The sequence below is a fragment of the Mesoplodon mirus genome, assembly GCF_964341445.2.
Source record: "Mesoplodon mirus genome assembly, chromosome: 13".
NCBI lineage: Eukaryota > Metazoa > Chordata > Mammalia > Artiodactyla > Ziphiidae > Mesoplodon > Mesoplodon mirus.
In genome coordinates this window covers 14835385-14863197 of record NC_138989.1, presented here as the reverse complement: position 1 = coordinate 14863197, position 27813 = coordinate 14835385, and the positions used below count along the sequence as shown (strand labels likewise).

Below are 27813 nucleotides of genomic sequence, written 5' to 3'. Positions count from 1 at the left end.
TGGGTGGGACATGCATCTTTTAAAAATTAGGCATGGGCCCAAATTAAAGAAATGCTTTTGTTCTCCTTCATGCTTTTCTGAGAAGGGCCAGGTGCAGGAAACTTTTTCTTTCCTTTGTTTTTTTTTTTTTTAACGTTAATTTAAAAAACTCTTTCTGACTGCCAGCAGAGCCTCTGCATTTTTTTTTTCCATGCGGATATAAAAATGCATCTGGATTCCAAGCCGGAATGGCCCATTCAGAGCTTTAAAACACATGCATTCTCAGCTGGTGAGGCAGAGAAACAGCCTGACTCGGGGAGCTGGGATTTTAAGAGGGGGGAGGGAAATTGGTCGGGAGTCTGGCATGGCGGGTACTCCATCCTGGTGCCAGGGTCCCTGAGGAGCTGCGGTTCTGGGGACACGGTCGGATGGGGGCGGCCAAGAGGTGGCATCTGGTAGGAACTAAGTCAGAGTCAGAACAAGGGGGTACTGGAGCCTGGCAGGTGAGTCCAGGCGAGATGCCCCAACTCCAGCCGTCATATCTGTGTTTCCTTCTTACCCTTGGAAACCCACTCTCCATTCCTGTGCCACGCAAAGCCTGGAACAGTCTCTGTTCATTATAGGAGTTGCTAAAAATTCCCTCTCCCAGCCTCTCTCTGATATCACCCCTTGCAAATTCTCATCTCCTCTTTGGAAGGACTTTTCACTCCAAGAGGTGAGGGGGCACAGCATTTAAGACTGGGGGCTCTGGACCTGGGCTACTAGGGTTCAAATCCCTGCTTCATCACTTACAAGCTGTGTGATCTTGGGTAAGCTGCTTAACCTCTCTGAGCTTGAGATTCCCCATGTGTAAAATGAGAGGGAGCAGCAAAGAATGGATGCGCAGATTCAATGAACTATCAAGTCTGACTGCCACACTGCCTGGCACATGGCAATTCTCACCTAAATGTTGGCTGTTGTTATTATTATGACGTATGCCCTCAACTTCCCATTGTCACGCTAAAGAGCAGGAAGAATGCTAAGTAGGGTACAAAAGCTCTTTTGTATTTGAGGTTAGAGCACAATGTGTGAATCTCCAAAAATAGCAGAATTACCCTTCCCGGTTCTGGTCCCCTCAGGTTAATAGGAAATCAGGTTGTGTTTCCAGCCCTAGTGGTTGGAATGTGGTGGCCCCAAACTATCGCAGGCAGGAGGACAATGATTCCTGGCTAAAATTGGCCTTGGATAATTCCGAGTAATTGTGCTTCATGCAAAGCGCCTGTTATATGTGAGACCCGGGGAGGGGGGACGGGGAGACACAGCCCCAGGGCCTTGGGGCTTTCGGGCCAGTGCAGGGGAAGGTTCCAGGCACAGCCCCGGCCTCTCTGGCCTGCCCTCCTCTAGCAGCTTCCTCCCAGGTCTCTGTGCCTACACTAGACTCCACCGAAACCCACACCACCTTCTCCCCAGAGACTTCCCGAACCTCAGCTCTAGGGCTGCGGTCACCTTGGGGTGCCCGGGGTTCTGCGGAGTGCTGGGTGTTGCAATGGAGGAAGTGGAAAGTTAGCTGTTCCCAGCCCTTTGCTTCTCTCCGCATCCTGCTTCTGTTGCCTGTGTTCCTAGAGATCTCCTGGGTTCCAGAGAACTCTAAGCACTTGACCTCAACCTACTCATGAGAACAGACATCATTCTCCCATTTCAAGGAAAGGAAAACTGAGGCCAAGGCTGGTATGCAGGTCAAGTTCCTCCTTACTTTTCCTTTCAGCCTCTATGTGTTCCATCCCTGGGCCTTCGTAACATCCCCCTCAGCCTCGGAAGGGCTCCCCTCGTACAGACTGCAGCCAGGTGCCCTCTGCATGCCCTGCGCCCCCAGCCTCCTTAAGAGCACCTGCCCCGTTAATGCCTGCTTGTGTGCTGGGCTCCCTGGCTCGGCCTTGAACCTCTGAGGGAGGCCTCTATCCTGGCTACCCTTGGCACAGAGCTCGGGACAAAGCATGCTCGGTAAATACCTGCAGGGCGAACCATGGAGCAAGACCTTCACTGAGGGTCGTGAAAGCACGTCCCCAGACCGGGAGGGACGCTGAGGTTGGTCCCGGCTGGAGACAGAGGGCTGGTTTAGATGTCCTGCCCTGGCTCCTCCAACCCGAGATTCAGCCCATGAGGGCAGCAGGGAAAGGAGCACATCTCGCCCACGACTGTCCTGTCCTGTACGAGTGCGAGGCTCTGCCTTTGGTCAGGACAAGAGCTGACACATACACAGTCCTGGGTGCGGCACAGAGACGGACAGGAGGCCCCGCTCCCAACATGCATGACTTTGGGACCTCGGGATGGGAAGAGTCACCTGTGCCACTAATACCCGATTGCCCAGCTGGGTCACTGCCGAAGCCTGAAGGTCTAGAACAAAACTCTTAAGGGCGCACTGGGTTGGCAAAGAGGAGGATGCTGTAGAAGACGAGGCCACCCCCCCACCGGCTACTTCAGGGCCACTTCCTTCATCATCCGATGGGCCCGTGCTAGTTATTCCTGATCCTCCCCTGCACCCCCTCTCCGGGCTTTCAGAGCTGACTCCCCTGGAGGGCATAACCAGGGCTCGCTGGCCTTGGGTTCCATTTAGGACGAGCAAATGGGAGGCGCCGGTGAGAGGTTGGAGGGAGAGGCAGAGAGGCCGGGGGACTTCCTCCCTGGATCCCTCCCTCCAGGACCACAGCTCCTGCCGGTGGCCCCTGCTTGACAGCTCAGGCTCTCACCTGTCCCTTCAAGGTCCCTTAGCCTAAGGGGGCGACAGCTCCCACTGCCACTGGCCCTGGTGGGGGTGGGTCACATCCCTGGCGAGCCCCCCCGAGCCCTTTTTGCCCCTCCATGAATCGCTCTTCACTTGAACCATCTGGGGTTAGGTTCTGTTTGCTGACACAGATGGTCGCCTGAAGTCCCTCTGCCTTGACCCGTGGCAGATGGACTGCCCCCTTCAGAGAGCAGGTCTTAGACAACGTGAGGCCCGACAAGGGCTGCTCTGAGCAGGTCTAGCCGGAGTCTGGAGCTGCCCCATCACCCGGTTCTCTGCCTCAGCTGTCTTGGAAACACATCTCTTTCATCTCCTCTGACCTAAGCCACCAACTGTGGGCACCGAGAGCTGGCTAGACTGTGACCAGGCCTGGCAGCCACCCTTCCAGAACAGGGAAGGCACCGGAAGGCTGCCAGCTCAGTGCCGGGCCTGACCTTTCTGCGGCTCTCCCTGGAAGACGGGCTTCTGCCTCCTGGCAACAAAAGCCCATTTGATGCCCTTGGCAGGACTCCCGTCCCAAGGGCCATGGCTCCCGGGCCGGGCTGAGGCCAGGCCTCCTGTCCTGAGACGTCCAGGGCATCTCTCAGCCCCTCTGGTGTCTCTTGCCGAGTGGGAGGGCTGCATCTCTCGGGAGATGCCAAATCCACCTGAACACGGACGACGCCAACCTGTCCTAAACCATCTGTGCCCCTGAATCCTGGAGGAAGAGTGGCCAAGAACGACCACGTGGCTCAGAGCACAGCAGCCAAGCCCAGGGAAAGGGAGCACTGGCCCAGCTGGGCCTGCTGGGGGCTCGGCTCCTTCTCTGCCGAGGGGGTTGAAAGACAGAGGCCTATGATTTCTGGGAGGACAGTCTGCTGCCCTGGGATGTTTTGTATCGTCTCCCTGTGGACAGCATGCTGTGCTCTGAGGGGGGGATCACTTTTGTCCCTGTACCAATGCTCCCGGACTCCTGTGAGCTGCCAGCAAACCTTCCAGCTACCTCTGGCCTACACTGGGGAAGAGCTGGTCCTCAGAAAAAGTGGGGCTCTTTGCACAATACCGGTAACTTCAACTGTGGGCCTCCACTCAGCACCTTGGGCCCCTCCGACTTACGATGCCGTGGAGCTGAGGGCAAGTTTCTAAGAGAAACACCCAGGGACTGGTTTTCCAGGCTGTGGTGTCTAAAAGCTTTCAGATGAATAGATGTCTTTTCCTTGCACTCATCCATCCACTCAGCTCAATCCAATTCAACTCAACATCCCTGGAGGACCTACTATGGGCCAAAATGAGGGGACTAAACTAGGGGACAGGAAGGTGACGTACCACCTCTGACCTCGGGGAGAGAGTAAAGAACCACTAGGAAAAGAGGGCCAACCCAGGTAGCCAAGGGCCAGAAGTGACAAGGCAAAGAGACCGTGGGGCCCAGTAATGGCCTTGGGCTCCACAGGGGGTCGCAAAGCATAGTCTTGTGCTTTCTGGCTTTGATCTGGCGAGACACTTTTGAGTATTCACTTTCTCAACTACACAGTGGAGGTGCTTCAACCTTCTTGGTGCTGAGAATACATAAGATAATGACTATTCATTTAACTCAGCGCCCGGCAGGCGGGCAGGGCCTGATTCCCGGGACCTGTGATGTTGCCCTTGGTAGTTTAGTTTATGTATTTATTTTTTTGGCCGCACTGCACGTCTTGTGGGATCTTAGTTCCCTGACCAGGGATTGAACCCGGGCCCTTGGCAGTGAAAGCGTGGAGATCTAACCACTGGACCGCCAGGGAATTCCCAGTAGTTAAGTTTTAAAATGCTGATTACTTAGTGCTGCTGGGAAGGAGGAAGGCTGTCCAGCTCAGCTGGGCTGGTTACCTTTTCCTGGGGAACTGGTCCTGATCGCTGAATAAACCTGAAACGAGGACATCTGAACCTGAGGCCTTCTCAGAGCAGTGGAGCTCCGTGGCCTCCCATTCTGACCCCACAGGGGCTGGGCAGGCCTCAGGGCACACGGAGGGAGAGAGGGATGCAGCCAGCAGATGGGCACATTGCGGGGCTGCTCATACCCCAGAGATGAGGGAAGCACATCTGCTAGCCTGAGGAGGGTGGCTTGTCCTGATCCCGGGTTCTCAGCCCATAAATGTGTTGGCTGAGCCCGAATCCATGCCTTGAAATGCAACGCTCAGGATTCAAACACGTTTCCCTTTACCCCTGGGCCCTGACGATAGGAACTAGGCAAAACCTGCAATTAAAACACAAGCACGAGTGCACACCCCTAACACAGACAAGTGGGGATAGCGCCCCAATTCCTGCATTTGCGTCCAGTTAACATTTCAGGAGACAAAAAGCAACTGATACCTCGGCTTCAAAGCAGAGCGCCTCTGCCCCGCGGGGCCCGGGACACTCCCCTGCCTCTGCTCCTTTGGTGCCCTGTGCTGCGGCCTGTGGTGAGGGCTTGGCACGCAGCTTTCCACTTAATCTTCATGGCTGCCTCAAAGCACAGATCATTTCCGGTTGTGGGCCTGAGCAGCCTGGGGTGTGGGGACATGAAGCCCCTTGGCCATGTTCACACACACGGAAGGAGGCGGTTCTGACTCCACGGGCCATGCTGCTAACCACTGTGCCGCCCTGCCTTTCTAGAACATGGGCTGTCTAGGGAGAACACAGCCCACGGAGTCTTCATTTCCCCGCTTCATTCTGAAGGGGCCGTGTCCCCTTCAGACCCTGGCTGCACACCCTCGGGGCCCCCGGGGAGGCTGTACTCTATGCCCTCCTTGCACTCAGATAAGCAAACGTGTGCGTGTGTCTGTGTGTGGAGAGTGCACGCCGTCCGTCGCTCGTCTGATGGCGATCGCCGTTTATGGCGCCTGCACCGCGGCTGGGGACCCAGCGAGGAGGCGGCTGTCCCTGCCTTAAGAAGCTCTGTCTTGCTCATCGTCACCTCTTCCCACCACTGGTCTTGTTTCAGCGGAATCTGCAAGGCGAAGGCCATGGGTGCGGAGAGGCCTGATGGGACCCCCCTACGAAACTCTCAGCATTACCCCAACTGGGGTGGGCCTGGGGCTGTGTCCACGCCCCCCTCTCCCCCGGCACCATACTAAAGTAAGAAGCGAGAACGGAGCCGTTAACTGGCACGACTCCCCAGTTAAAGCTGCGGTTGTTTACCAGTGAGAAGAGCGTTGCCTGCCAACGCCGACCCGCCATCCCATCTCCCTACTGCCGGCTCCCCCCAAGTGTTTATTTAAGCCAACACATTGCTCTGCTAATTGGATAACATTCCATGTGAAAACAGACCTTTTAAAACAACAGCAGCGGCGGCAAATAAAAACAGCTGCAACTGCAAAAGTACAAAGGCTCGGTGGGCTCGGGGACGGGAGAAATTAAAGGCACATTCATGGGGGGGGGGCGGAAAGAATGTTCTGGTTTCCGGGCTGCAAGTCTGCTCTTTGCCTTCTTTCCCTTCTTCCTCTGTGACCAGCCTGTCCAAGTAAAGACAGAGGAGGTGGTGGCTTCTAAATGGAATCCCAGTGACTATTGGTGGCCTCTTGGCCAATGGGCACGGGCACAGCTGGGTGGGAAGCCCAGGTCACCTGGCAGGAGACAGAGTGTGCGGCTCCGGAGGCCCCTAAAGGAATGCCCACTCCTCCTCTGGGGGCCCCAGAGGAGCTGATTTCATCCTGGGCTTGTTCCCAAGAGATGTTTTAAGGGCCAACCTCTTGGCCTTCCTCCAAAATGTCTAATTGGTGAGTTGCTGGGTATGGGTGAGAGGTGAGGGGGGTGGTGTAATGAGGAGGCGGCTGGTGCACGGTTTGGCCACAGCTGGCACTCAGTTTAAGTGAATACGTGAATGAAGGGAGGAAGTGCTAATCCGTGGACTTTGGGATCAGATCGACACGTGGGGTTTCCCAGCTCTGGCAAGTGGCGCCATCCCTTCGAACCTCAGTTTACCCATCTGTCAAATGGCTTCCTACCACTGATGGTACAAATGCCCAGCGCCGCCCCTGCCAAAGACGGGCTTTTAGAAGTTGATGGTTTTTTACTGATGCCAAGAGGCTGCCCTTCCAGAAACATCATCAGGGCCCAGAGAACCACGTGGCACCTAAGGCACTACAAACATCCCTACACACAAGTGCAGACCCAGGCCACGGGGGAAGACCACCGCATCTGGGACTTCCTGTCTGCCCTCATCGACCTTTGTCCCTGCTTCCCTCCAGCATGTGGGAGAAGGTTCTTTGAGAAATGTGGGCTCATCACACTTGGAGGTTTAGATAATAATAACAGCAGCCCTTTCAGAGGGACTGCCATTCATGCCTGGGACATCGGGGGCTGATGAAACGCCCTAGGTTGGGAGAACATGCCAGCTCACGGAGCCCATGACAGGGGCTGACGGCCAGGTCCCACCCCTGGTTTAGCATCTCAGCAACAGAGCCAGGTCCCGGCTTCCCATTGGTTCCCAGGACCCTGCACACACGGAGCTTAACAAGCGCCTGGAGAAACCGGGGAGGGAGTTATGCAAATCTCCAGCTGAGTCCGGGGCTGCTGCAGGTTGGGACGAGACAATGCGTGTACGGTGTACATGTCACACACAAAGCCAGCTCGGCCGGTCGCGGGCGCCTCTGGCTATTGTCATCAGTTGCCTGGTTACCCTGAGCTCTTCGTGGAGCCTTGCGCTAGGATTCTCTTCCCTGTTTGGGGTGTGTGCTTGACCCAGAGGGGCCTGACGGATGACGGAGTTCCCGAGGATGTGCGGGGTGGAACACGGGGTCATGGAGCAAGGTCGGAAGACTCAGGGTCCCTGGGGGCGGGGAGGACGCAGATGACCCGTGCTTGGGGCCCAAAGAGAGATGGGGGTGCTGAGCGGATGCCTCCAGGGACCAACCAGGGTGCCTAATTCTCTCCTCAGCCAGCTGGCAAAGTGGACTGGTTGGTGCCCAGGAAAGAGTACCGTGCTGTGAGTCACATCCCCGGGTTCACAGCCCAGCCTGGAAACTGCTAGTTTCTCCGCTGCTTTCCAGACCCAAGGTTCTGCAATCAGCCTGTGCTCCTCCCCTGCCTCCTCCCCCTAACATGTGTCCATTTCCCTCATCTTTTCCTCCCTGTCTCCGCCTGGCGCCCCGGGGCACAGGAGGCTTACACCTCCAGGTTCCAGCGCCGCTGATGCCACAAGACTTACTGACCACTGTCTTCCTGGAGGACGCCCCACGGCAGGAAACGGGGGTGAAGCCCTCGGTGAGGGAGCCGAGTGGTCAGGGTTCAGTCAAGCCCCGGGAAGGATTTCTAAAGCAGGTCTTCTTTCCTGAAGCGCTTCAAAGGGAGAACCGCTGGGGGTGGGCGGCGCTGGTCCTGAGAAACTGGGGGTCCTGGAGGTTCCCCTACCAGCCCTGGGATTCCCACGAGTTCCTTCTTTCGAAATGAAAAAAAGGTCTCTGGGGGTTTCTAACTCAATGTCTCCTTCCAGCACTGCTTTCCCTCTTCAAACTCACGCCCGCCCTCGAGCTAACCAGATATTTACAATATTCAGAATTCTATTCACCAACATGCAGCGCGCCCGGCTCTATGGCTCAGTGGAGAGCGCTAAATGTTCCACTCGGGGGACAATAAAGTTCTTCAGACAGACAGGGAGAAGGAGAAGGAAAAGTCACAGCAGCTTCTCCGGGAAGCAAAAAGAGCAAAGGGATCTTTGCAGGAGAGGTGCGCTCCCGGTGGGCTCAGACTTCATGGGAGACCAGCTCGCTCAGCGGCAGCACAAAGGGCCCGTCCTGGTGCGGTGAGAGGCGGGGATGGCGGGGCCAGGACAGCTCCGGAGCCAGGCTGCCGCCTGTCGGAGGTGAGGGGCCGCAAGAGCCAGTCCTGGAGGGGGTGTGGGTTGAGCCCTCGCTGTCCTCGGCTGCCCTTTCTCTTCCTGGAGCCCGGGATGGAAGGGACGGGGGGGAGGAGCCACCTCCACCAGTCAGCAGAAGGCTGTGCTAGGCTCTGCAAAGAACATTTGCAGCCTGGCCTCCGGTGCCAGGCGCTAGCCAAGAGGGCACTGGCACTGTCCGGCTACCTGAGAATCTCCCCCCCACGCCCTGTTCCAGTGACCCCAGGGAACCAAAGCTATACTGACTGCATCCTGGTGATGGGAGCATGGAATTTCAAGGCTGGCAGTCCATGCCTGGTCCAGCCCTCTGGGTCCCGAGAGCCACGTTAATTCTAACTTCAAGCTCTGGAGGGAGGCTGCCACGTGGAAGAAGCTTCTAGTTGGAGGGGCGTGGACAACTTTTCTCTCTGCTCCTTCCCTTCTTCTTAGATCACCACCATCACCATCCTCCTCGTCACAGCTAACAGACGGAGCTCACGGAGGCCAGATCCCGTTCTAAGACTATCATCTCATCCCAGCCTCACAACGATTCGGTGAGGGAAATTCTATTACCGTTTTATAAGGGGAGAAACTGAGGCACGTAGAAAGTAAGTCACCTGCCCAAGGTCACATAGCAGGTAAGTGCTAGGATTCTGGCTGCAGAGCCTGTGCTCTAACAGTTAGCCCTTGCACTGGCCCTTAATAAGAGATGTTTCTTGGGGCAGGGAGTGAATCCCCCGTCATTTATCCCCTAATTGCAGTCTCACACAGGAACCCTGACATAAAACAGATGACAATGGCCCTACACACTCACAGAAGCTCAGGGCTAGACGGACGCAGTGGAGAAAGCACTGCCTGCACCCCTCTCTTCTCTGTCCACAGATGGAGGGCTGGGGGCTCTGAAGGGACCTGGGCTGGTGGGAACGAGGAGGAAATAGCTCACTCATCTCGAGCACCATGTGCCAGGACCCGTGTCACCATCTGCCTTCACACTGTGGGCGTGGGACCTGTCATCATTCCCATTTTACAGATGAGGAGACTGAGGCACAGGGCAGGGCTGGGAAAGCCAAGCGGCCAGCAGTAAGTGCAGTGCTCTGGACGGCTGTTCCCTGGCTTCTCTCTCAGCCAGTGGGGGGGCACCCCGCAGGTGCCTGCCTTGCTGGTGAGCGTCAAGGCCGTGGGCCGGCTGCACGCAGGGGTTGCGGTCCCTCCTGTCATGACAGGAGGCGAGGGGAAGACTGCCAGCCGAGAAGAAAGAGGCGCAGATGTCTGGACAAACATGGCCACGTGTCAACAAAGCATGTACTTGAGTTCAAGACGCTGAGACAAAGGTGGCTGGCAGGCCTGCTGAAGTCCTGGGGCACCCTCTCTGCCTGTGCGTGTTCCCAGGGCCCACAAAGGCCACAGCTGTGTCCCTGAGATGACATCTTCAGCTCCACCCACAGGGCCTCTGGCAACGCCCATTTGCTGCAGGCCAAGGGTATGATTCCAACAGATACTCTGCTTTTCTGAAGATGCCTCCTCAGAGGCGGAGGGGATCCCAGCCATTGGTGACACGTGCCCCTTGCTCTACTGCACCCTCAAGGGAAGACAGGCCAGGACGGGGGAAGGCTGCCTGTGGCACAGGCTCTCGGAGGGAGCCCACGAAGACAGCGCCATGGCCCCCTCCCCCCAGGATCCTGACCTGGGACTGTGAGAGCAGCAACCACGGACGCAGCCAGAACCCCAGTCACACAGCCTCTGCCCCTTGTCTGCTGCCGCAGAGGACGAGGACCCAGGACCTACTGCACCAAGCCCACACTGGGAGGGGCTGCCTTGCTTCAAAAATAAACGGTGGTTCTGTCTCCAAGGAATTCCGTACACGTGCTTACACACGGCAGCGCTTGCCTGGCCTGAGCGCACCTGAAATCAGCACAGAACAGAAGCCCCAGGCACCAGCAGGAAGGAGAGGGGAAAGAGCTGTCCCCGCGGGTTCCCACCGGGGTGCCTGGCGGCCTCCCCTCCGAGCGCTGTCCCCCGGTTCCCCTCCACTCTGCACAGCATCTCCCACGCTTTCTGTCTGACCTGGAGCGGCCCGGGACACAGAACTGCCCCTTCCTCCAAACACAAGGCCCGTGGTCTTTTCTTAGAAGGACGCTGTGCAAATTAGCAGGGCTGAGAGAGGAGGGGAGAGAAAACCTGAATGGGGAGCGGGGGACGCGCCCATGTCTGTGAAGAGGCCGTGCTGCTTCTCCCACAAAGGACCCAGAAAGGAGAGGCCGGGAGGGACGGGCCCTGGTCTCACCTTCGCGTCCTGCTTGGTGAGGAAGTCGACGAAGCCGAACCCTCTGTGCGTGCCCATCCCCGTCATCTTCTTCGGCAGGCGGACTGTCTTCAGCTCCCCGAAGGTGCTGGGAATAAAAACACAGGAGTTTCAGAATCGAGGCCTGCAAAGGGGGCGGGGGGAGGCAGGACCCATTCTCACCCGCTAACCCTTTCCAGTTAGAAGAGAGGAGTGCCCGCAGATGCACATGGGGGGTATGTGTGCACAGCCACGTGCACGAACACTCGTGTCAGTGTCAGCTCCCCACTGGCCAGCACGTGTCCTGGGGGCGTGGGTGGCCTTCTCCCTCCGGGCCTGGCCATCACGCCTGCAGGGAGGGAACCATCAGACTGGGGATGCCGTTCCTCTGGGGACGGAGAATTCTCCGTTCCTCTCTTTCGGGCGGGCAGGCACACCGGTCCTCCCGGGGGTGAGGGGGTGGGGTGAATGAATATTCAGCAAGGCGGATGCAGCCCCGTGCACGCATGGCTGGGCTGGGGAGGCACTGGCCAGGCCAGGGCCCCGGACTCGGGGTTAGCACAGACTCCCCATGGACCCCCACGAATCTGACCGAGTAAGCAGGGTGAGTCCCTTCTCCCAGATCTGGGACCTGGGATGGTTCTTCAGCGCTTGGTGCTTGAATGCCACACAGCCACGCCCTCTAAACCCCACTCCTCCTGCCTCAGGGTTTTGCTATCTGCTAAGCCAAAGTCAGGCAAAGCTGACTTTGGAGGAGAAAAGTCAGGTGTTCCCCCCCACCCAACAGGGATCAAACAGGTAAACACGGCCTCCAACCATCTCCCCAGTGCCCCCTCTCCCCCTGGATAAACCTTTGAGAAATTCCCGGACAAAAGGATCGGGCCTCCCTTGCTTTCCTGTCTCACGCCCCTGACCCCAGCCCACCCTCAGGTCCATTTATCAAACATATACGCACAAATTGCTGCCGATAAATATTTAATGTGCGCGGCATCTGAAAAGAGGTATTACTTTATTTGAAAATCTACGCACACTTGCGGGCACCCGGGCACACGCACCTACACACGATGGTGCAGGATGCCTCGGGGCCAGAGACCGATTGGGCAAAAGGCACGGTAAAGGCCGTAAGCTCTCGTGAAATGATCTAAGCTAAATCTGTGGAGTTAACCCGCAGCCCTGCCAGCATGACCAGGCATCTGCCAGCCCAATTTCTGGAGGCAGGGCGGTGTGTAAATGCGGCATTATGAAGCCTCAAAATGAATCTGCACGTCTCCTCGGCACTCTCCCCGGCAGCTCCGCTCCCGCTCCTGGCGCCTCTCTGAGCAAGCCACGGAAACCGGGCTGCTGGCGCCACGGCCAGCCTCCCGGGAGGGGAGGGACTGCAGAGGATGGCCAGTGGAGGCCTGTCAGTCATCCCAGCCCCCGGCTGAGGCTCGTGGCCCACCTGGAGCGGCCCAGAGGCTGGGCAGGTGGGGACAAGCACGAAGGTGAGGTGGGAGAACCCAACCGAGTCCTGCTCACAAACCCTGCTTTGTTCTGCCACCTAAAGGCCGACACGCCCCACGACAGACACGCTGCCTCTTTTTCCAGCGAAGCCCCGCAGCCTCTGTCAAGGCTGGCCTTGGACATGGAGGGCAGGGGACGCATGTATTTTCTTGCAGCCTCCTTTGGGTAAACACAAATGGCGCTTTGGCACCAAGTTCTTCAGAGAGTCACGGGGACTGTGAGGACAGTGTATCTGACGGATTCAGACCTGGTCTGAGGAGGCTGAAGGGCACAGGGAGGCCTTGCCGAGCACCCGCTGTGTGTCTGGGTCATGCTGGGTGCTGGACAGACACGGCCACAGACAACCTATGGGGTGTGCCGGTCTCTCCGCCTGACTCTCCACCCCTGCCCCAGCCTCCAGGCTCTCAGGCCTCGGCTTCCGTGAGCAGCCTTGGCTGATCTGCTCTGGGTGGGGATGCATGTCCCCCCCGCAGTCAGGGCCCACCGTGCTTCAGGGCGCTGTGGTGTGGACGCCTGGGTAACGCTCTGCCTTCCCCTGGGGCTGGAAGTCAGCTCTGCGAGAGTGGAAACCACATCTATCTTGCCCATCACGGGATCTGCAGCAAGGTGCCCCAGGCCTGGCTTAGAGTGGACGCCTGGAGGTAGTTCTGGAACGAAGAAACAGCAGCCCTGGAAGGGGGACACCATTGGGATATCACACCTACGCTCAGAGGGTGGTGATGAGGATTCCACGAACCAGGCCACGGGGTACATACGAAGAGCACAAATGTTAAGTATTATTGGTCTCACCGCCCCCATTTTCAGATGAGGAAACTGAGGCTCAGGGAGGTAGCAGTTCTTGCGAGTAGGTGGCAGGGCCAGAGTGTGAACCTGGGAGTGTCTGATGCGAAGCTGGAGGAGCTCTCTCTGCGCTGCAGGATGTTTCACCCGCTTCAGTTATCTGGAGGGGACCAGCCACTTTCCGGAGCGGGGCTTTCATTCTGAGGCTTGGCCCTGTCTGGCCTGAAGAAGGCAGGCTGTGTACGGGGATGGAGAGGATTGCGCTGTGCAGGCTCCGAGGGGTCCAGTGACTTGCCCGAGATCCCAGGGCAAGGGAGGCCGACTCAGACCTGGTCCCTCCTGCCTGCACTGGGTGCAAACCCCCTGCCTCTGCCCACAGGGGCAGATGCCGTCCCTTGATGCTGCCCAGTTCTTCTTAGCCGTGGCTCATTTCTGGGGACCTCACCCGTATGTGTACGCATGAGAGACCGAGAGAGGGAGAGACTGGTGAGGTTAATTCCTCCCTCTCTGCAGCACGCTGCAAGCTGTGGACGCTCTATGCATGGTAAGCAGCTGAGGGTCCGGAGAAAGGCGAGGAAAATAATTAAAAGGTGGAGAAAAAAAGCTGATGAGAGAAGCTGAGGAGCCATGCTTACGTGGCCTGGAGAAGTGGCATTTGGGGGCTTGGCAGGGAAAAGCCAGGATGAAGGGGCATCCTTGATCCACGAGGGAGTGAGGGTGGGGACCAGGGAGCTGGGGGGCCGTGGGGGAGGTCACTGCCCATCTGGGGTGTCCAGACAGACATCTGCATGGCCAAGGAAATGCTGTGTCCCAAGACCCCAGGAGCTTAAAAAATCCCACCATTCCTCCAGACACGAGAGAGCGAGGGCTTCCAGAGCAGCTGAAGATGAGGGTTAGACCTTAGAAAGAACTTCCCGATTCCCGTGAAGCCCCGGAATGAATGGCTGGAGCTTTAAGACCGTCACTGTGGCTGTCACCCCAGTGACCAATGACAGAGTGCCTGTGGCGTGCTAGGCCTTTGAAATATACCGTTTCTAGGTACAACAATTGTGGGGTAAGAGTCACTGCCTCCTATTTTTACAGATGAGAAAACCAAGGGCTGAAGAGGCCAAGTGACCTGCCCAAGCCCCACGGCCCGGGACTCGAAACTCAGGTGAGCTTTCCCTCCCGGCTCAGGAAGGACGGCTTCGGTTGCTTGTGTAACTACTGTGTGGGAGAAAATAAAGCCGATACTAATGATCTCAGAGAGATATCGAAAGAGAATTAAAAAGAAAACAAAAGGTTGGGGCAGGGGAATCGATGATGTACCTTTAGCTCCTTGGAGGTAAGCGATACATAAATACCAGCCATTATTAAAGTTCCGACAGAAAAGCCCACGGAGCCATTTTTTTTTCTTTTTTTTTTTTTTTGCGGTACGCGGGCCTCTCACTGTTGTGGCCTCTCCCGTTGCGGAGCACAGGCTCTGGACGCGCAGGCTCAGCGGCCATGGCTCACGGGCCCAGCCGCTCCACGGCATGTGGGATCTTCCCAGACCGGGGCACGAACCCGTGTCCCCTGCATCAGCAGGCGGACTCTCATCCACTGCTCCACCAGGGAAGCCCACGGAGCCATTTTTAAGAGCGGCTTTTGCAGGAAGTTCTGCGTGTCTCCTGGGAGAAGAGGCCTGGGCATGGCTGGGCAGGGCTGCCAGGGACTGGAGAGGGAGGAAGATGACATGGCACCCAGGAACCAACACCCCCCCCCCGCCAGCCCAGACTCTACCACTTGGGAAGGAGACACGGATGCTCCCCACTGTGTAGATAATAGAAACCACAAAATAGCAATTACTGTATCAGAAGCTGTGAATAAAGAGGACATAACGGGGCTTTTAAACATGGCCCTCCTTCCCTCCCCCACTATGCTCACACTTCAGTAACAAACTCACACCTCACTTTTCCAATTATTTCATTCACCTCCGGTTCACCAATTACTCCTCCACGCCGCAGCCCCGCCCCGCTCCGCTGGGCCAGGAGCACGTGACTGGTGGGGATCCGTGGGTGTTTGACAACTGGAGTTTGTTGTCACGTTTTTAATTTCTTTCGAGGTGCAGTGGGGGTGGGAGGGGGAAGAGGAGGAGGAGGTGGGGAGGGCGCACCAAGGTGTGGAGCGAGGCAAGCCAATTATGCCTGGGCCTCGTAAACAAGTCCAGGCATGCAAATCACGTTGGCACACAGGCCTGATCGCAGACACAATACGTGTGTGTGTGTCTTGCGTGCGTGAGGGGATCCCCTCCCCTGGCGCCCTCTGACTGGACCTGCCACAGCCCTGGATGGCAGCTGCTTGGTGGCGGGGCTGGGGGGGGGGGTTGGTTCTGCTACTGAAAGGGATGAACCATCCTCCCTCTCCTCCTTGACTGAAGTGATGGGATGGGGTGGGGTGCGGTGGGGACGAGGAAGTGAGGGGGAGACAGAGAGAGGCCTCCAGAGATGCCGAACATGATGATTGTGCAGCTGTGCTGATGCCTGGGTTTGGGGGTTTAATGGGCAGGCTGGGAGGTCGGCCTAACCTTCTAGCCCGCACGCTGACACCAAGTAGGGGTCGGGCCCACCCCAAGGAGCCTAGGGCCCCCTGCTCCCTGGACACAAGTCCTTATCACTCTATTTGGATCTGCTGGAGGTACCAGAGTCCCAGCAGAAGTGCTGAGTCACGTGGGGAAGTCTGTTGGCCTGACTTCTCTACACCTGCACTCAAGGCGCTGCTGAGGGGGAAAAAAAAATCAGCTGCCGTAACAGTGTGGTGTGAACAACGAGATAAAGGGGTGGTTTTGTGATAAGAATAAACTACCGGCTTCTTTCTGTTCCTTCTGGAGTAAGAAAAAAGGGCTAAATCTCTTGGCATCAAAAAGCCTTTCCCATATACCACCACCAATTTTCTAACACACACACACACACACACACACACACACACACACACACGTAATATCCATTATCCCCTCCGTCCTTCTCAGTGCCATGTGCCCCACGGTGTGTTAAATATTGGCTACGGGCTTCCCTGGTGGCACAGTGGTTGAGAGTCCGCCTGCCGATACAGGGGACATGGGTTCGTGCCCTGGTCCAGGAAGATCCCACATGCCACGAAGCGGCTGGGCCCTTGAGCCATGGCCGCTGAGCCTGCACGTCCGGAGCCTGTGCTCCGCAACGGGAGAGGCCACAACAGTGAGAGGCCCGTGTGCCGCAAAAAAAAAAAAAAAAAAAAAAAAAAAAATCGGCTATACATGATCTTACAACAGCCTTATGACCTAGGCACTGCTATTCCCATTTTATAGATGGAGAAAACTGAGGCTCAAAGAAGTTATGTGATTTCTCCAAGGTCACCCCGAATCATTACCTACGACGGGGGTGAAGTGACTTGTCCAAGGCCCCACAGGTGGGAATGAGCCAAACTGGACTCCAAGTGGGCAGTTTGTCCCTGAACTTGTGCTTTGCTCAGTTTGTGTGGTCTGTCTTGTCTATTAATAATTGGCCAAAGGGATCTGTGTGCAAGGTGCTTAGGGGAGGCAATGGTGGGCCAGACATCAGCTTTGTCTTTAGGGACCCTTGGCTGGTAGGGAAGAGCTACAGGCAGGTAGTGAGCCCCCTGCTGCCCCACAGACAAAAGGACACCTAGAGACAAACCCACCCCTCCGTCGACGACAGGTGGTTTCTGCAGCGGGGGGAGGCTGGGCAACAGGACCCATCATCCAAACCTCCCACTCCTGGAATGTACACAAAGCAAAAGCTTTGGTCAAGGCTGCCTTGTCCCATCCTCCAGCCTCACAAACGGGGAGACGGAGGCTAATCCAACCACACTGGCTTTCCTCCTGCTCATGAAGCCACCCAACTTAGGCCAGGACCTATGACCTTGCTCTTCCCATAATCCAGAACTCTCTGTGCCTAGCCGTTCCCACCACAGGCCCTCTTGTCATTCAATCTTAGCTCGAATGCCACCTTCTCAAGGAGGCCTTCCACTGCCACCTTATCTAACGTCGCTTCCCCGCGCCACCAGCCACGCTGTCACATCTGAGCACCGCCTGGAATGGCTTGTTTACTTATTTGTCTTTCCCTCCCTCTTCTAGAGACACAAAGAACACTCTAAGACGGCAGAGTCTAGTCTCTGTTGTGTCTGCAGACCCTAGGCCTGTGCCTAGCCCACAGAAAACACTCTACAAACATTCATGGAAACACGCACTTGACATTGACCGAGTCCTCCCGAAGCGCCAGGTCTCCGTCCTTCACCCGAATCGTCTCACACGATGCATACGCTATGGCGATGGCACCGGCACGTCCGGGGCCGGAACACCCAGTCCTTCTGTCCTCAGGACACTGTCTCATGTTCTACAACCACACGCTATTACAAGGAGTGTTTGGCCCCCAGGGGCTCCTTCCAAAGTACCTGCATCGATTCCTTCAATCGCAGCCAGAGTAAGAGCCAGCCAAAAGGGGGCCGGCTGGATTACTCACCAAGGAACTAGCGCCGAGACAACGGGGTTCAGATTCCTGCCCTGCTGCGTAGGAGAGAAAAGACATCTTCCCTCCAGACAGCCCTGGCGGAGCTGCAGACAGGAGTGGGGAGTCTCAGCGAGGCTCTACCTGTGGCACAAGTGAGCTGTGTACTGACCCCGCCTCTACTCCAGCCGGGGGGCGTGGGGAGGGGGCGGTGGCTTTGGGAGCCGTTTCATGGAGGTATATTTAAGCTCAGAGTTTCTTCCTCTTTTGTTCTCTCTCGCTTTTTACAGAGTACCTTTCAGATTGAACTTTTCCAATTACGCACGGCTCATCACGGTGAGAACTGGATGTAGAAAGGTTACCTTATCACCACTGGCGCACTATTCCTTTCATTTTTGCCTCTTGGAGGCTGAAGAATGGCCTGGTTTCCACGAAAGGGAGAGAGGAGGTGTGGAGGACAGTGCTTAGCTTTTCTCAATAGCCTTTCATAGGGTCCTCTGCAGGCAAGCGTGACCCTCTTGTTTTCTAGATGAGGAGTCCCGGGGATGAGCAGTTAAATGTTATCTCTGAATCAGAGTCTGGGCCCGAGCTCCAGGCAGAGCCCAGACTCGCCTGAGAGGCTCGCGGGGAGGGGACCTGGCACTGGAAAATAGAGGCTTCCTGTAGTGGCTCTGCCCTCACCTGCCGTGTGACCCTGGCTGAGTCATTTCCAGGCTGGACTGATAAGAGAGAGAGAGAGAGAGAGAGAGAGAGAGAGAGAGATTGAGAGAGAGAGGGGGAAGAAGGGAGGAAGCTGTACAAAAACATCTTGAGACGTGCCAGAGCCAGGATAATGCAGGGGACAAAACACTGGTCCCCAAGTAAAGACCTCTGGGGCCAGACAGATGATAGGAGGGAACCAAGAGAGCTGGGGCCAAGTTGGCAGAAATGCCCCCAGCTCTGGGCGTTTCTTGGACCTGTAGCATCAGTGTCATCCAGGAGCTTGTCAGAAATGCAAAGTCTCAGCCCACTCCCCTTTCTGAATCGGAAGCTCTGGGGGAGACCCAGCAGTCCATGTGGTAACAAGCTCACCTGTAACAGGTGAGGGTGATCCTGCCCCAGGCTGAGGCTGTTCCACTCGAGCAGGCAGGGACCCCTCAGGCCCAGCCCGAACAGCCAGTTAGGCCCAGGACTGGCAGATCTTTCCTCTAAAGAAAGCCCTGCAATCCAGATTCTTTTAAGAAACGGGATTTTAAATATTGGTACCAAAGTCAAAACATTTTCAACACTGTGTTGCCAAAGATACCAGATGCCCCGCCTTTAGCATCTGCACATGCAAGTTCCGTTCTGATTCAATTCTAAGAGATCAGAAGGGCTGGTCTACTTCCAAAGTGATGGAATTTCCTCCCCTCCTTATTACCCCAGATTGGGGCCCTGCCCTCTCCCTCCTGGCCCCCTGCAGCCTGTCGGCCCCCTTGGTTGTCTATGTTCACGGAATGTGGGATTCTAAGTTCCTTGAGGACAGAGAGGGTTTTCCCATCACATTTGCCCTGCAGCGTCTACCCAGGTGTGGACACCTTCGTGGCTGGCTACACGTGCACTGAATGAATTGCCCCTCACCATTCTCCAGGACCCAGCCCCAGACATGAAGCATGGTAGGAATTTTAATGTGCCTTGTCATTCGGGTATTATGGATCCTGCATTCACTTGGCGACTATTTCCTGACCATGTCCCATGTGTGGGCACTGCGTTCTGTGCTGGGAAAGAACGGCGGGCCAGACGTGCCCAGGCCTCCATGGGGCACAGCCTCTTTCTTGTTGATTATAAGCCGGTGGTTTTCATTTTTCAACCCCCTAGGGTTGGTGCACATCCTCAGTAAAATAGTTTTGAACATTCATCTCCAATATATGTACACTTTTAATTGATAAGTGACGTGCATATGTACTGCTGTTTCACTGTATATGTTCATCCTTAGATATTTAAAACATTTAAAAGAATGAGATAAAACAGATAGAAACGGAAACTGTAATGATTTCCTACTGCTTCCCCAACTGACAGTCGGAGGCACGTTTTAGAGTCCCACCCTTTGAAGGCACTCAACGGATCAGGCATTGTCCTAAGTATATTTCATGTGTAATCTCATGCCGTCCTCAGCAGTCCTGTGAGGCATGGATCATGCACCCATTTACATATGGGGAAACTGAGGCTCCAGCTGCTTAAGGGATTGGTCAAAACTCAAACCTAGGCCTGAAGAAATTCTAAAGCCTGTGCTCTTAACTGTTGCTCTGCACTAGACGGGGGCCATTCGTGCACGGCTGCAGGGCTTCAGGAGAACTGAAGGCTGAACACTGCCTGCTGAATCTAAGTATACTCCTCAGGCAGATCATGTCAGAAAAAAAATTTTTGAAATCAGAGGTAACTTTTTTTTTTTTTTTTTGGTGGTACGCAGGCCTCTCACTGTTGTGGCCTCTCCCGTTGCGGAGCACAGGCTCCGGATGCGCAGGCTCAGCGGCCATGGCTCACGGGCCCAGCCGCTCTGCGGCATGTGGGATCTTCCCGGACCGGGGCACGAACCCACGTCCCTTGCATTGACAGGTGGACTCTCAACAACTGCGCCACCAGGGAAGCCCCAGAGGTAACTTTTAAAAAACATTTCTCAAACTTGTCCTGAAAGATGTTATTCGGTATTCTGTGTAAAAAGCATTCTGAAATTAAATAAATTTGGGAGACATCTGCCTAAACAGGTCTCAGTAAGCTTCTCCGCTGCAGACTTTGTCAATCCCTTTAAGATATGTGATGCAGGGAGGATTTATCTGGAACAGCGAGAGGGAAGACACAGCATTTCTCAAACTCATCCAGCCACTGCACCCCTCCTCCCCTCAAACAAGAAAACCTACCAGCACCTCCTAAGACACTGTTATTCCACGGAACACAGTTGGAAAATACAACTTGGAAGAGAAAAAGAAGACAGACAGTCACACACCCCAAGGTGAAAGGCCTTTGCCTTGAACACTCAGGTGAAACCTCGAATTCGCCAGGGACCATGCAAAGTGGGGAAATGCTGCAGGAGTCTAGTTTTGACAGTGAGGGGTCAAGTCACATGTTACTGAAAGAACCTAAGTTTGGAGTCAGATGTGAGTTCAGATCCCAGCCCTGCACCTGACGTCACCTTTCTGAGGCTCAGTGCTGTCACCTGTAAAATGGGAATAATCGGCCCGCCATACAAGGCTGCTGATGCCACGGTTCCTGGCATGTAGAAGTTGTTATCAGGAATGCCCTTGTCCTTTATATGGATCTGTACTGGCGCCAAGCGAGTGACACCTTCCGAGCCCTTACGATGTGTCAAGTCGAAGCTGACAAGGAGCAGGCTGGGCTGGGCTGCCTCTCCTGGGGGCACCCCAGGGGTTTCCAGCAAAGAGATCCAGTAAGAGGGCCAGACGTGATTTTGTGATTCTTGGAGCCCCGAGAAAAGAAGCAGTTCTCCATCTTATCCATGTGTCCTACTACGAGTGTTGCAAGATAATTAGAAGAAATCGTCCCCAAGGAGGCATCCATCAGCCAGACCCAGGCCTCTGTGTCTTCCCTCGGGCCAAGCGAGCCCAGTGGAACAGCTCGCGTTCCCTCTTCCTTTCGGAAGGAGAGCATTAAGACGCAACCTCTGGCCTAGGGCGTTCATTCTGGTCGGTTCCACGCCTCTGCCAGGGTAAGTTAATAGAATACACAGTGGACGCTCTCCGCCACCTTTTCCCTCTCTGGTCTCAAGTACAGCTAATCCCGTTACAAGAAAATAAAGTGGATAATTCAGGCTAATGAAATCGTTACAAGAATGTGGCCAGCCAGAGGTGGACCTTCAGAACGAATTTAACACCCTTTGGTGTCGTTATTCTCAGTATAGGAAATGTTTGAGAGGAAGGAAAAAAAATTAGAAAGAAAAAAAAAAAAAACTCTCCCAGACCCAGCCTCTTTCTAGTGGGCTTAAATCTGATTAAAGAATTAATCTGGGCTTCCCTGGTGATGCAGTGGTTGAGAGTCTGCCTGCCGATGCAGGGGACACGGGTTTGTGCCCCGGTCCGGGAAGATCCCACATGCCGCGGAGCGGCTGGGCCCATGAGCCATGGCCGCTGAGCCTGCGCGTCCGGAGCCTGTGCTCTGCAACGGGAGAGACCACAACAGTGAGAGGCCCGCGTACCGAAAAAAAAAAAAAAAAGAATTCATCTGCCACATGTCTTGCTTCTTGCAATTATCTCCGCGGTACCCAATATCGCCATCGTAACTCCAGAAAATAAGAGAGGAGGTGGAGAGAATCCAGGAGGTCTGCAGGCAGGGTTACACTTGTCCATAACTTGATACCTTTTGCTCCGCCCATTGCCGCTGCCACTCAGAGAAGGGCCACTCCCAGGCCTCCACCTAAGCACCACACTGGGAACCCTCTGATACTGGATTAGACTGTACATCCCTGAGGTCTCTATGAGGCAGGAGAGGGTGGGGTTAGCTCCCATGAAAAACGGGGCAGGTAGCTAGACCCCCTGTCCAGGGTGGGTGCGGGGTGCTGGGCAGGGAGATACCCCTCGCCACACCCCTCATGCCGCCCACAGCCAGGTCATGGCCAGGCCTCCTGAGAAGGCTGAATGAAGGGTGGCCCCTCCACTTCTCAGCCCTCACCACCTCCACTCAGCGGCTGCCCCCTCCTCTGCCACATCTACGCATACACAGAAAGGGCCCCTTCAATGTCATTTTTTTTTTTGCCATGCCGCATGGCATGTGGGAGCTTAGTTTCCCAACCAGGTATCGAACCCGCGTCCCCTGCATTGGAAGCGCCGAGTCTTAACCGCTGGATCGCCAGGGAAGTCCCTCAGTGTCATTTCTTTTGGATCCATTTTACCGCTCAGAACTCTAAGGAGGACTGCATGTCATGAACCCAGATTATCTCTGGTTGATTCTCATCAGGCCCACACCATTCTCCCAAACTAACACGGCCTGTTCTAACATCTCAAGCTAAGGGCACAAGTCTTCCAGTGATCTAAGTGGCCCTAACTGGAGGCTGTGGAGGGCAGGTGGACGGGAATAAGGAGGACGTGAAGGCAAAAGGAGAAGCCAGGTCTTTCAAATATGGGGAGAACTTCCAGTGAGCTTGTAAGGTTCTGCAGGGATCTTAAAGGGCACATGTGGATAGGCAGAAAGTTCTGGCCGCTGGGGGTTTAGAAACTCTCCACTGATGGCCCCCCTATTATAAGTGCCAAGCAGCAGCCCACAGCCACCAACACTGCCTTCCACTTCTGACTCATCAAGAGGAAGCTATCCCAGGGAGATTGCAGATGGACCACAGAGCAGCTCGGGGCTGTCAGAGTGCAGCAATGCGCATGCCTGCATCACGGCCGCAGGGCCCCGTCTCTTCCCATCTCTCTGGAGAAGCACAAGGTGGCAACTCAACATCCAGACAAGTCTCTGGTACCCCGACAGCATCTCTAGGAAAAGGGGCGGGATGGTAGCAGCAGCCCCCTGTATGGGTTCAGGAACCAGAGCACGAATGGGATGTGAGCCAATGCCACCACTTAGGGGCCAAGGACAGAGACTCGGAGAGCAGGGGGCTCAGAGCACAGCAAGTCGCGTGTCAGCAACGCCATGCAGCTCCTGCAGCCTGAACAAGGAGATGCTGTGCGCATTCATTCTACAGAGAATCCAGAAGGAAGAAAAGAACCCCCCGGGCAAAACAGAATGACGCCAGGAAGCCCATGCACTAAGCTTCTGCCTGTCACCCATGGGAAAGCCCTTGACCCTGGCCCCTCCCACTGAAAGCCTATTTAACTTTTACTTTACAAACTTGTTTAATTTCTTGTCCCAGAGCAGCTGAGAAGGGCAAAGGGGTTAATAGGGGCAGGTTCCTAAAAGGCCTCAAGAATGGAGGGCTGACGGTCACAGATTAGACCAGGGCCATGCGCACTTCCTCTGTAAAGGGTCAGATAGTAAATATTTTTGGCTTTGCAGCTACTCAGCTCTGCCACTGCAGCGTGCAAGCAGCCACAGACAACACGCAAACGAGTGGGCATGGCTGCATGCCAGTGAAACTTCATTTACAAAGACGGGGCTGGTGTGTGAGCCTTAGTTTGCTGACCCCTACACATTAGTCCAAAAAACCAAAACGTGCTATTAAAATAACTGGACAAGCACAGCAGCCCGGGGCTACCAGGTGCTGGGCAAACAGCAGACGCACCTACGCAGCCCCGATCTGGCCCGTGGAGTGCGGCCTGGGCTCAGCATCACTGAGGCAAACATACAGCCCCATAAGCCTGGTCGCTGCCCCGCAAAGGAGCAGACGGACAGACTGCGGGGGTGGAGGATGCCGAGGGCTTCCCGCCTGGTCTGCCGACCTGTACCGGCCTTGCGTTTGCCATCACCCGACTCACTCCTCTTCCTTGATGTCATCGACCTTACGTCTTACTGTGCATTTTGTTCTCTGTTTGCGTACGGTCCTTCTTCCTTGCTGGCCTGCTGAGTGGCCAGCGCCCAGGATGGGGCTAACAGTGCCTGGCGTACAGTAGGTGCTCAGCACAAACCGCATGTGGTCCCTCTTATGACCCAGGTCCTCAATTTCAGAAACAGGAAACAGAGAGTGGGGAGGGGACCAGGTACCTGATGCCTTGTCGGATGCTCTACCTCACTGCTCAGAGCAAGGCCCGGGGTGGCCGCACTCCCAGGGTGCATGTGACACCGAGGGGGCGTCTGTCTGAGCTCAAAGGGCTGCGTCCAGGGCTGTCTGACCACGGACGTGGAGTTCCCCGACTTCCTCCTTTGCTGTGCTATGTCCCCATGCCACGCGGAGTAACTTCTGCCTGCCAGCCTATGCCTCAGGTTCTCGCTGGAGCCCGCCAGCCACTGGGAAGCCGTCAGGCAAATGATGGAGGAAACAGAAAAAGAGGCCAAGGAGATGTTGACAGATACGGAAGGCAGCTTCTGAAGAGCTCAGCATTCTAGAAGCTTCTGACACCTGCCATTAGGAAGAACACTCCAGACCCCCACAGCATTAGAAAGCTCTCCACCCCCTTGGCAAGAGTCCCGAGCACCCATCTAGCCCTACTTATGGCTGGAAAGAGGCAGAGAGTGCAGTCACCGTGTCTCCCCAGGAGGCCCCAGACCGACAAGTCACAGTTGGGAGGGGACCACTTTCTGGTCCAGCGGGGCTCAGACTGGAGTGTGCCTCAGATAACCAGCCTCTGCATCGGAGCCTGTGAAGAAAGCCAGCCTGTCGTCACCAGGGGATGACAGCTGACACACCCTTGCAGAAGATGCGAGAGGTAAATCCACAGTGTGGGCCTTCGATGGAAGGCCCTGGAGGCCCTTCCAGGGGCCTGTGGGAGACGGAGTGGAGGACGGTGATTCACGCTGGTGAGCCTGCCAGCGCCGAGGGGGAGGGGAGGCGCTCACTCCGGCTGGGACAGATATGATTTTTAAAAGCCTGGGAAAGAAAACAACAATAAAACAACCTGAGCTCAGGCTGGCTGGCGAGTTTTCAGAGACAGGGAGAGGTGGAAAATGGATTTGTGAGGGAGAGCCATTTGTTTGGGGCCAAATAAACCAATGTGGAGCTCGATTCAATTACAGGAGGGAAGAGGAATTTAGTTGAGAAGAGGAAGATGGGCCAGATCAGCTCGGTGCTTTGTGACCACCTAGAGGGGTGGGATGGGGAGGGTGGGAGGAAGACGCAAGAGGGAGGAGATATGGGGATATGTGTATACGTATAGCCGATTCACTCTGTTATACAGCAGAAACTAACACACCATTGTAAAGCAATTATACTCCAATAAAGATGTTTAAAGAAAAAAAAGAATCTGATGGGACATCAGGGGCCGAGAGCCAAAGGGGTCTGACTTGGGCTCTGCATGGTCTGGAGTCTGGGACAGAGAGAAATGGGCTCCGGAGGGCTGGTTCCAGCGGCCCCGGGAGGAGAGGGAATGAGTCTGAGGTGTGTGGACGTGAGGGCCATGACGGGTCCCGCCGTGGGGCATATCTTGGTGTGTGCAGGTGTGTGTATGGGGCTCTTTCCGTGATAAGAAATCCAATCAGGGCCAGACAGGATTTGGGGTGTAAGAAAACCAAGGAGGCCCAGGCAGAGGGGAGGAGAAAGAGGGGAAAAAGCAGCAGTCAGTAGGGCAAGGTCCCCTCTGCAACAAGCACTGTTTATCTCACCAGCGAGTTAAAGGGCATCATTTGCACAGTTCAAGAGGAGGGAAGGGTAAGTTATCCTGTCTCTGGCTTTGTGCGTTGCCACAGGCCTGGTGCCGCAGAAGAAGCTGCAGCCACATGTCCCCGTCTTCCGGGGGAGCGGGGGAGGTGAGGGAGGCACAGCCGAGATTCATACCCCCAGCCCCTCTCCTGCACACCGAGAGGCAGCCGGGAGATAAAGCACCCCATATTTGGGACGGCCCCCACTCAAACCGGGAGACGTCAGAGGTCAGAAGGCATAGATGGTGCTACAAGGGATACACAGGGGTTACGAGCACAAGCCTGGGGGTCAAGCTGCCTCCCCCACTCTCTACCTTGGCTTGCTCATCTGTAAAATGGGGATAACCGCCCCCCCCACCCAATAGAGCTGTGGTAGGGCTTAGAGGAGACATTATATCTGAAGCGTTTCACACAGAGCTGGGCACCTAGTGTGCGCTCACTAAGAAGCAGAAGGAACAAATGCAGGGGTGAATGACAGAGTCAATAAAGGGGATCAAGTGAGGCCGGTAAGGATAATCCTCCCTGGGAAGTGTTCTGGTGTTTGGGTTCTCGCCTGTCCTGAGCCAGCGGTGAGGGGTCCTGGGCCAGAACTGGACTCCCACTGCATAGATGAGGAAAGGGGAAGGCCCCTGGCCCTGCCTCCCTTTAAAAGGCCAAGTGGCAGAGATGGGACTGGAACCCACAGACTGATGCCCTATTCACCCAATGGGCTGCCCTGGGGCCATGGAGATGCTCCGTCTCATCCTCTCCAACTCGAAACTGGGAAGCTCCGTGAAGGTATGGTTTGCACTTCATGATTCTGGGGGAGCGATTTCCTTTGTGGGGAGAACCCCCTCCTCTCCACCAGCACCATTGCTGTGTTCCAGGGTCACTGACTGAAGGTGGATGGGCGGGGGGCGGGGGGAGGTCAGTTACTGTGGCAGAGACATCACTTGCTCTCCGGTATCCATGGCTATTCCGATTTTCAATGACAATGAGGAAAAAGTGACTGGTTCTTTTAAACCAGTGGCTGGCAATCTATGGCCCAGGAGCCAAACCTGCCCTATTACCTGTTTGGGTCCATAGGTTGTGCTGGAGCACAGCTATGCCCATGTGCTTATGTCTTATCTAGGGGTGCTTCCGAGCTGCACAGAGCTGAGTACCTGTGACGGAGACCACACAGCCCACAAAGCTGAAAATATTTACTCTCTGGCTCTGTATCAGGGTTCTCCAGAGAAACAGAACCAATAGGTTATATACAGATATACAGAAAGAGATTTCCTAAGAGGGACTGGCTCACACGCTTATGGAGGCTGAGAAGCCCCACAATCTGCAACCTGCAAGCTGGGGGCCCAGGAAAGCTAGTTCCGGGCCAAGTCCAAGGGTCTGAGAACTAGGGGAGCCGATGGTGTTTTCCCTGATCAGGTATTTACAGGCAGACCTCGTCTTCCTACGCTTTGCAGATACTGCATTTTTTTTTTTTTTTTTAGCAAATTGACAGTTTGTGGCAACCTTGCATTGAGCAAGTCTATCGGCACCATTTTTCCAACAGTATTTGCTCACTTTGTGTCTCTGTGTCACATTTTGGTAATTCTCGCCGTATTTCAAACTTTTGCATCGTTATATTTGTCATGGTGATCTGTGATCAGTGTGATCTTTGATGTGATGATTGTAACCATTTTGGCATTTTTAAGCAATATGGCACTTTTTATATATTGCTTTATTTATCTAGGTCACACCACGGGGCTTGTGGGATCTTAGTTCCCCGACCAGGGGTTGAACCTGGGCCCTCGGCAGTGAACGTGCCGAGTCCTAACCACTGGACCACCAGGGAAGTCCCAATAAGGTACTTTTTAATTGTTGTTTTAGACACAGTGCCACTGCACACTTAATAGACTACAACAGAGTGAAAGCATAACTTTTACATGCGCTGGGAAACCAAAAAATGTGTGTGACTCGCTTTATTGTGATACTGTTTATTGAGGTGGTCTGGAACCCAACCCGCAGTATCTCCGAGGTCTGCCTGTATGCTCATGGGGCACTATTAGAGGCCGTGAGAAAA

At 55.3% G+C, this 27813-nt stretch overlaps 1 protein-coding gene across 3 annotated transcripts in view; it reads right to left on the bottom strand.

The window, feature by feature from the left end:
* RBM19 (RNA binding motif protein 19) overlaps positions 1-27813 on the bottom strand; it is a 142838-nt gene that overhangs the window by 38196 nt on the left and 76829 nt on the right. For all 3 annotated transcript variants that reach the window (XM_082641568.1, XM_082641566.1, XM_082641567.1), the window contains exon 22: positions 10831-10936. In XM_082641568.1, the coding sequence (XP_082497694.1) occupies positions 10831-10936 (106 nt within the window). The remainder of the gene's footprint in view (positions 1-10830; positions 10937-27813) is intronic.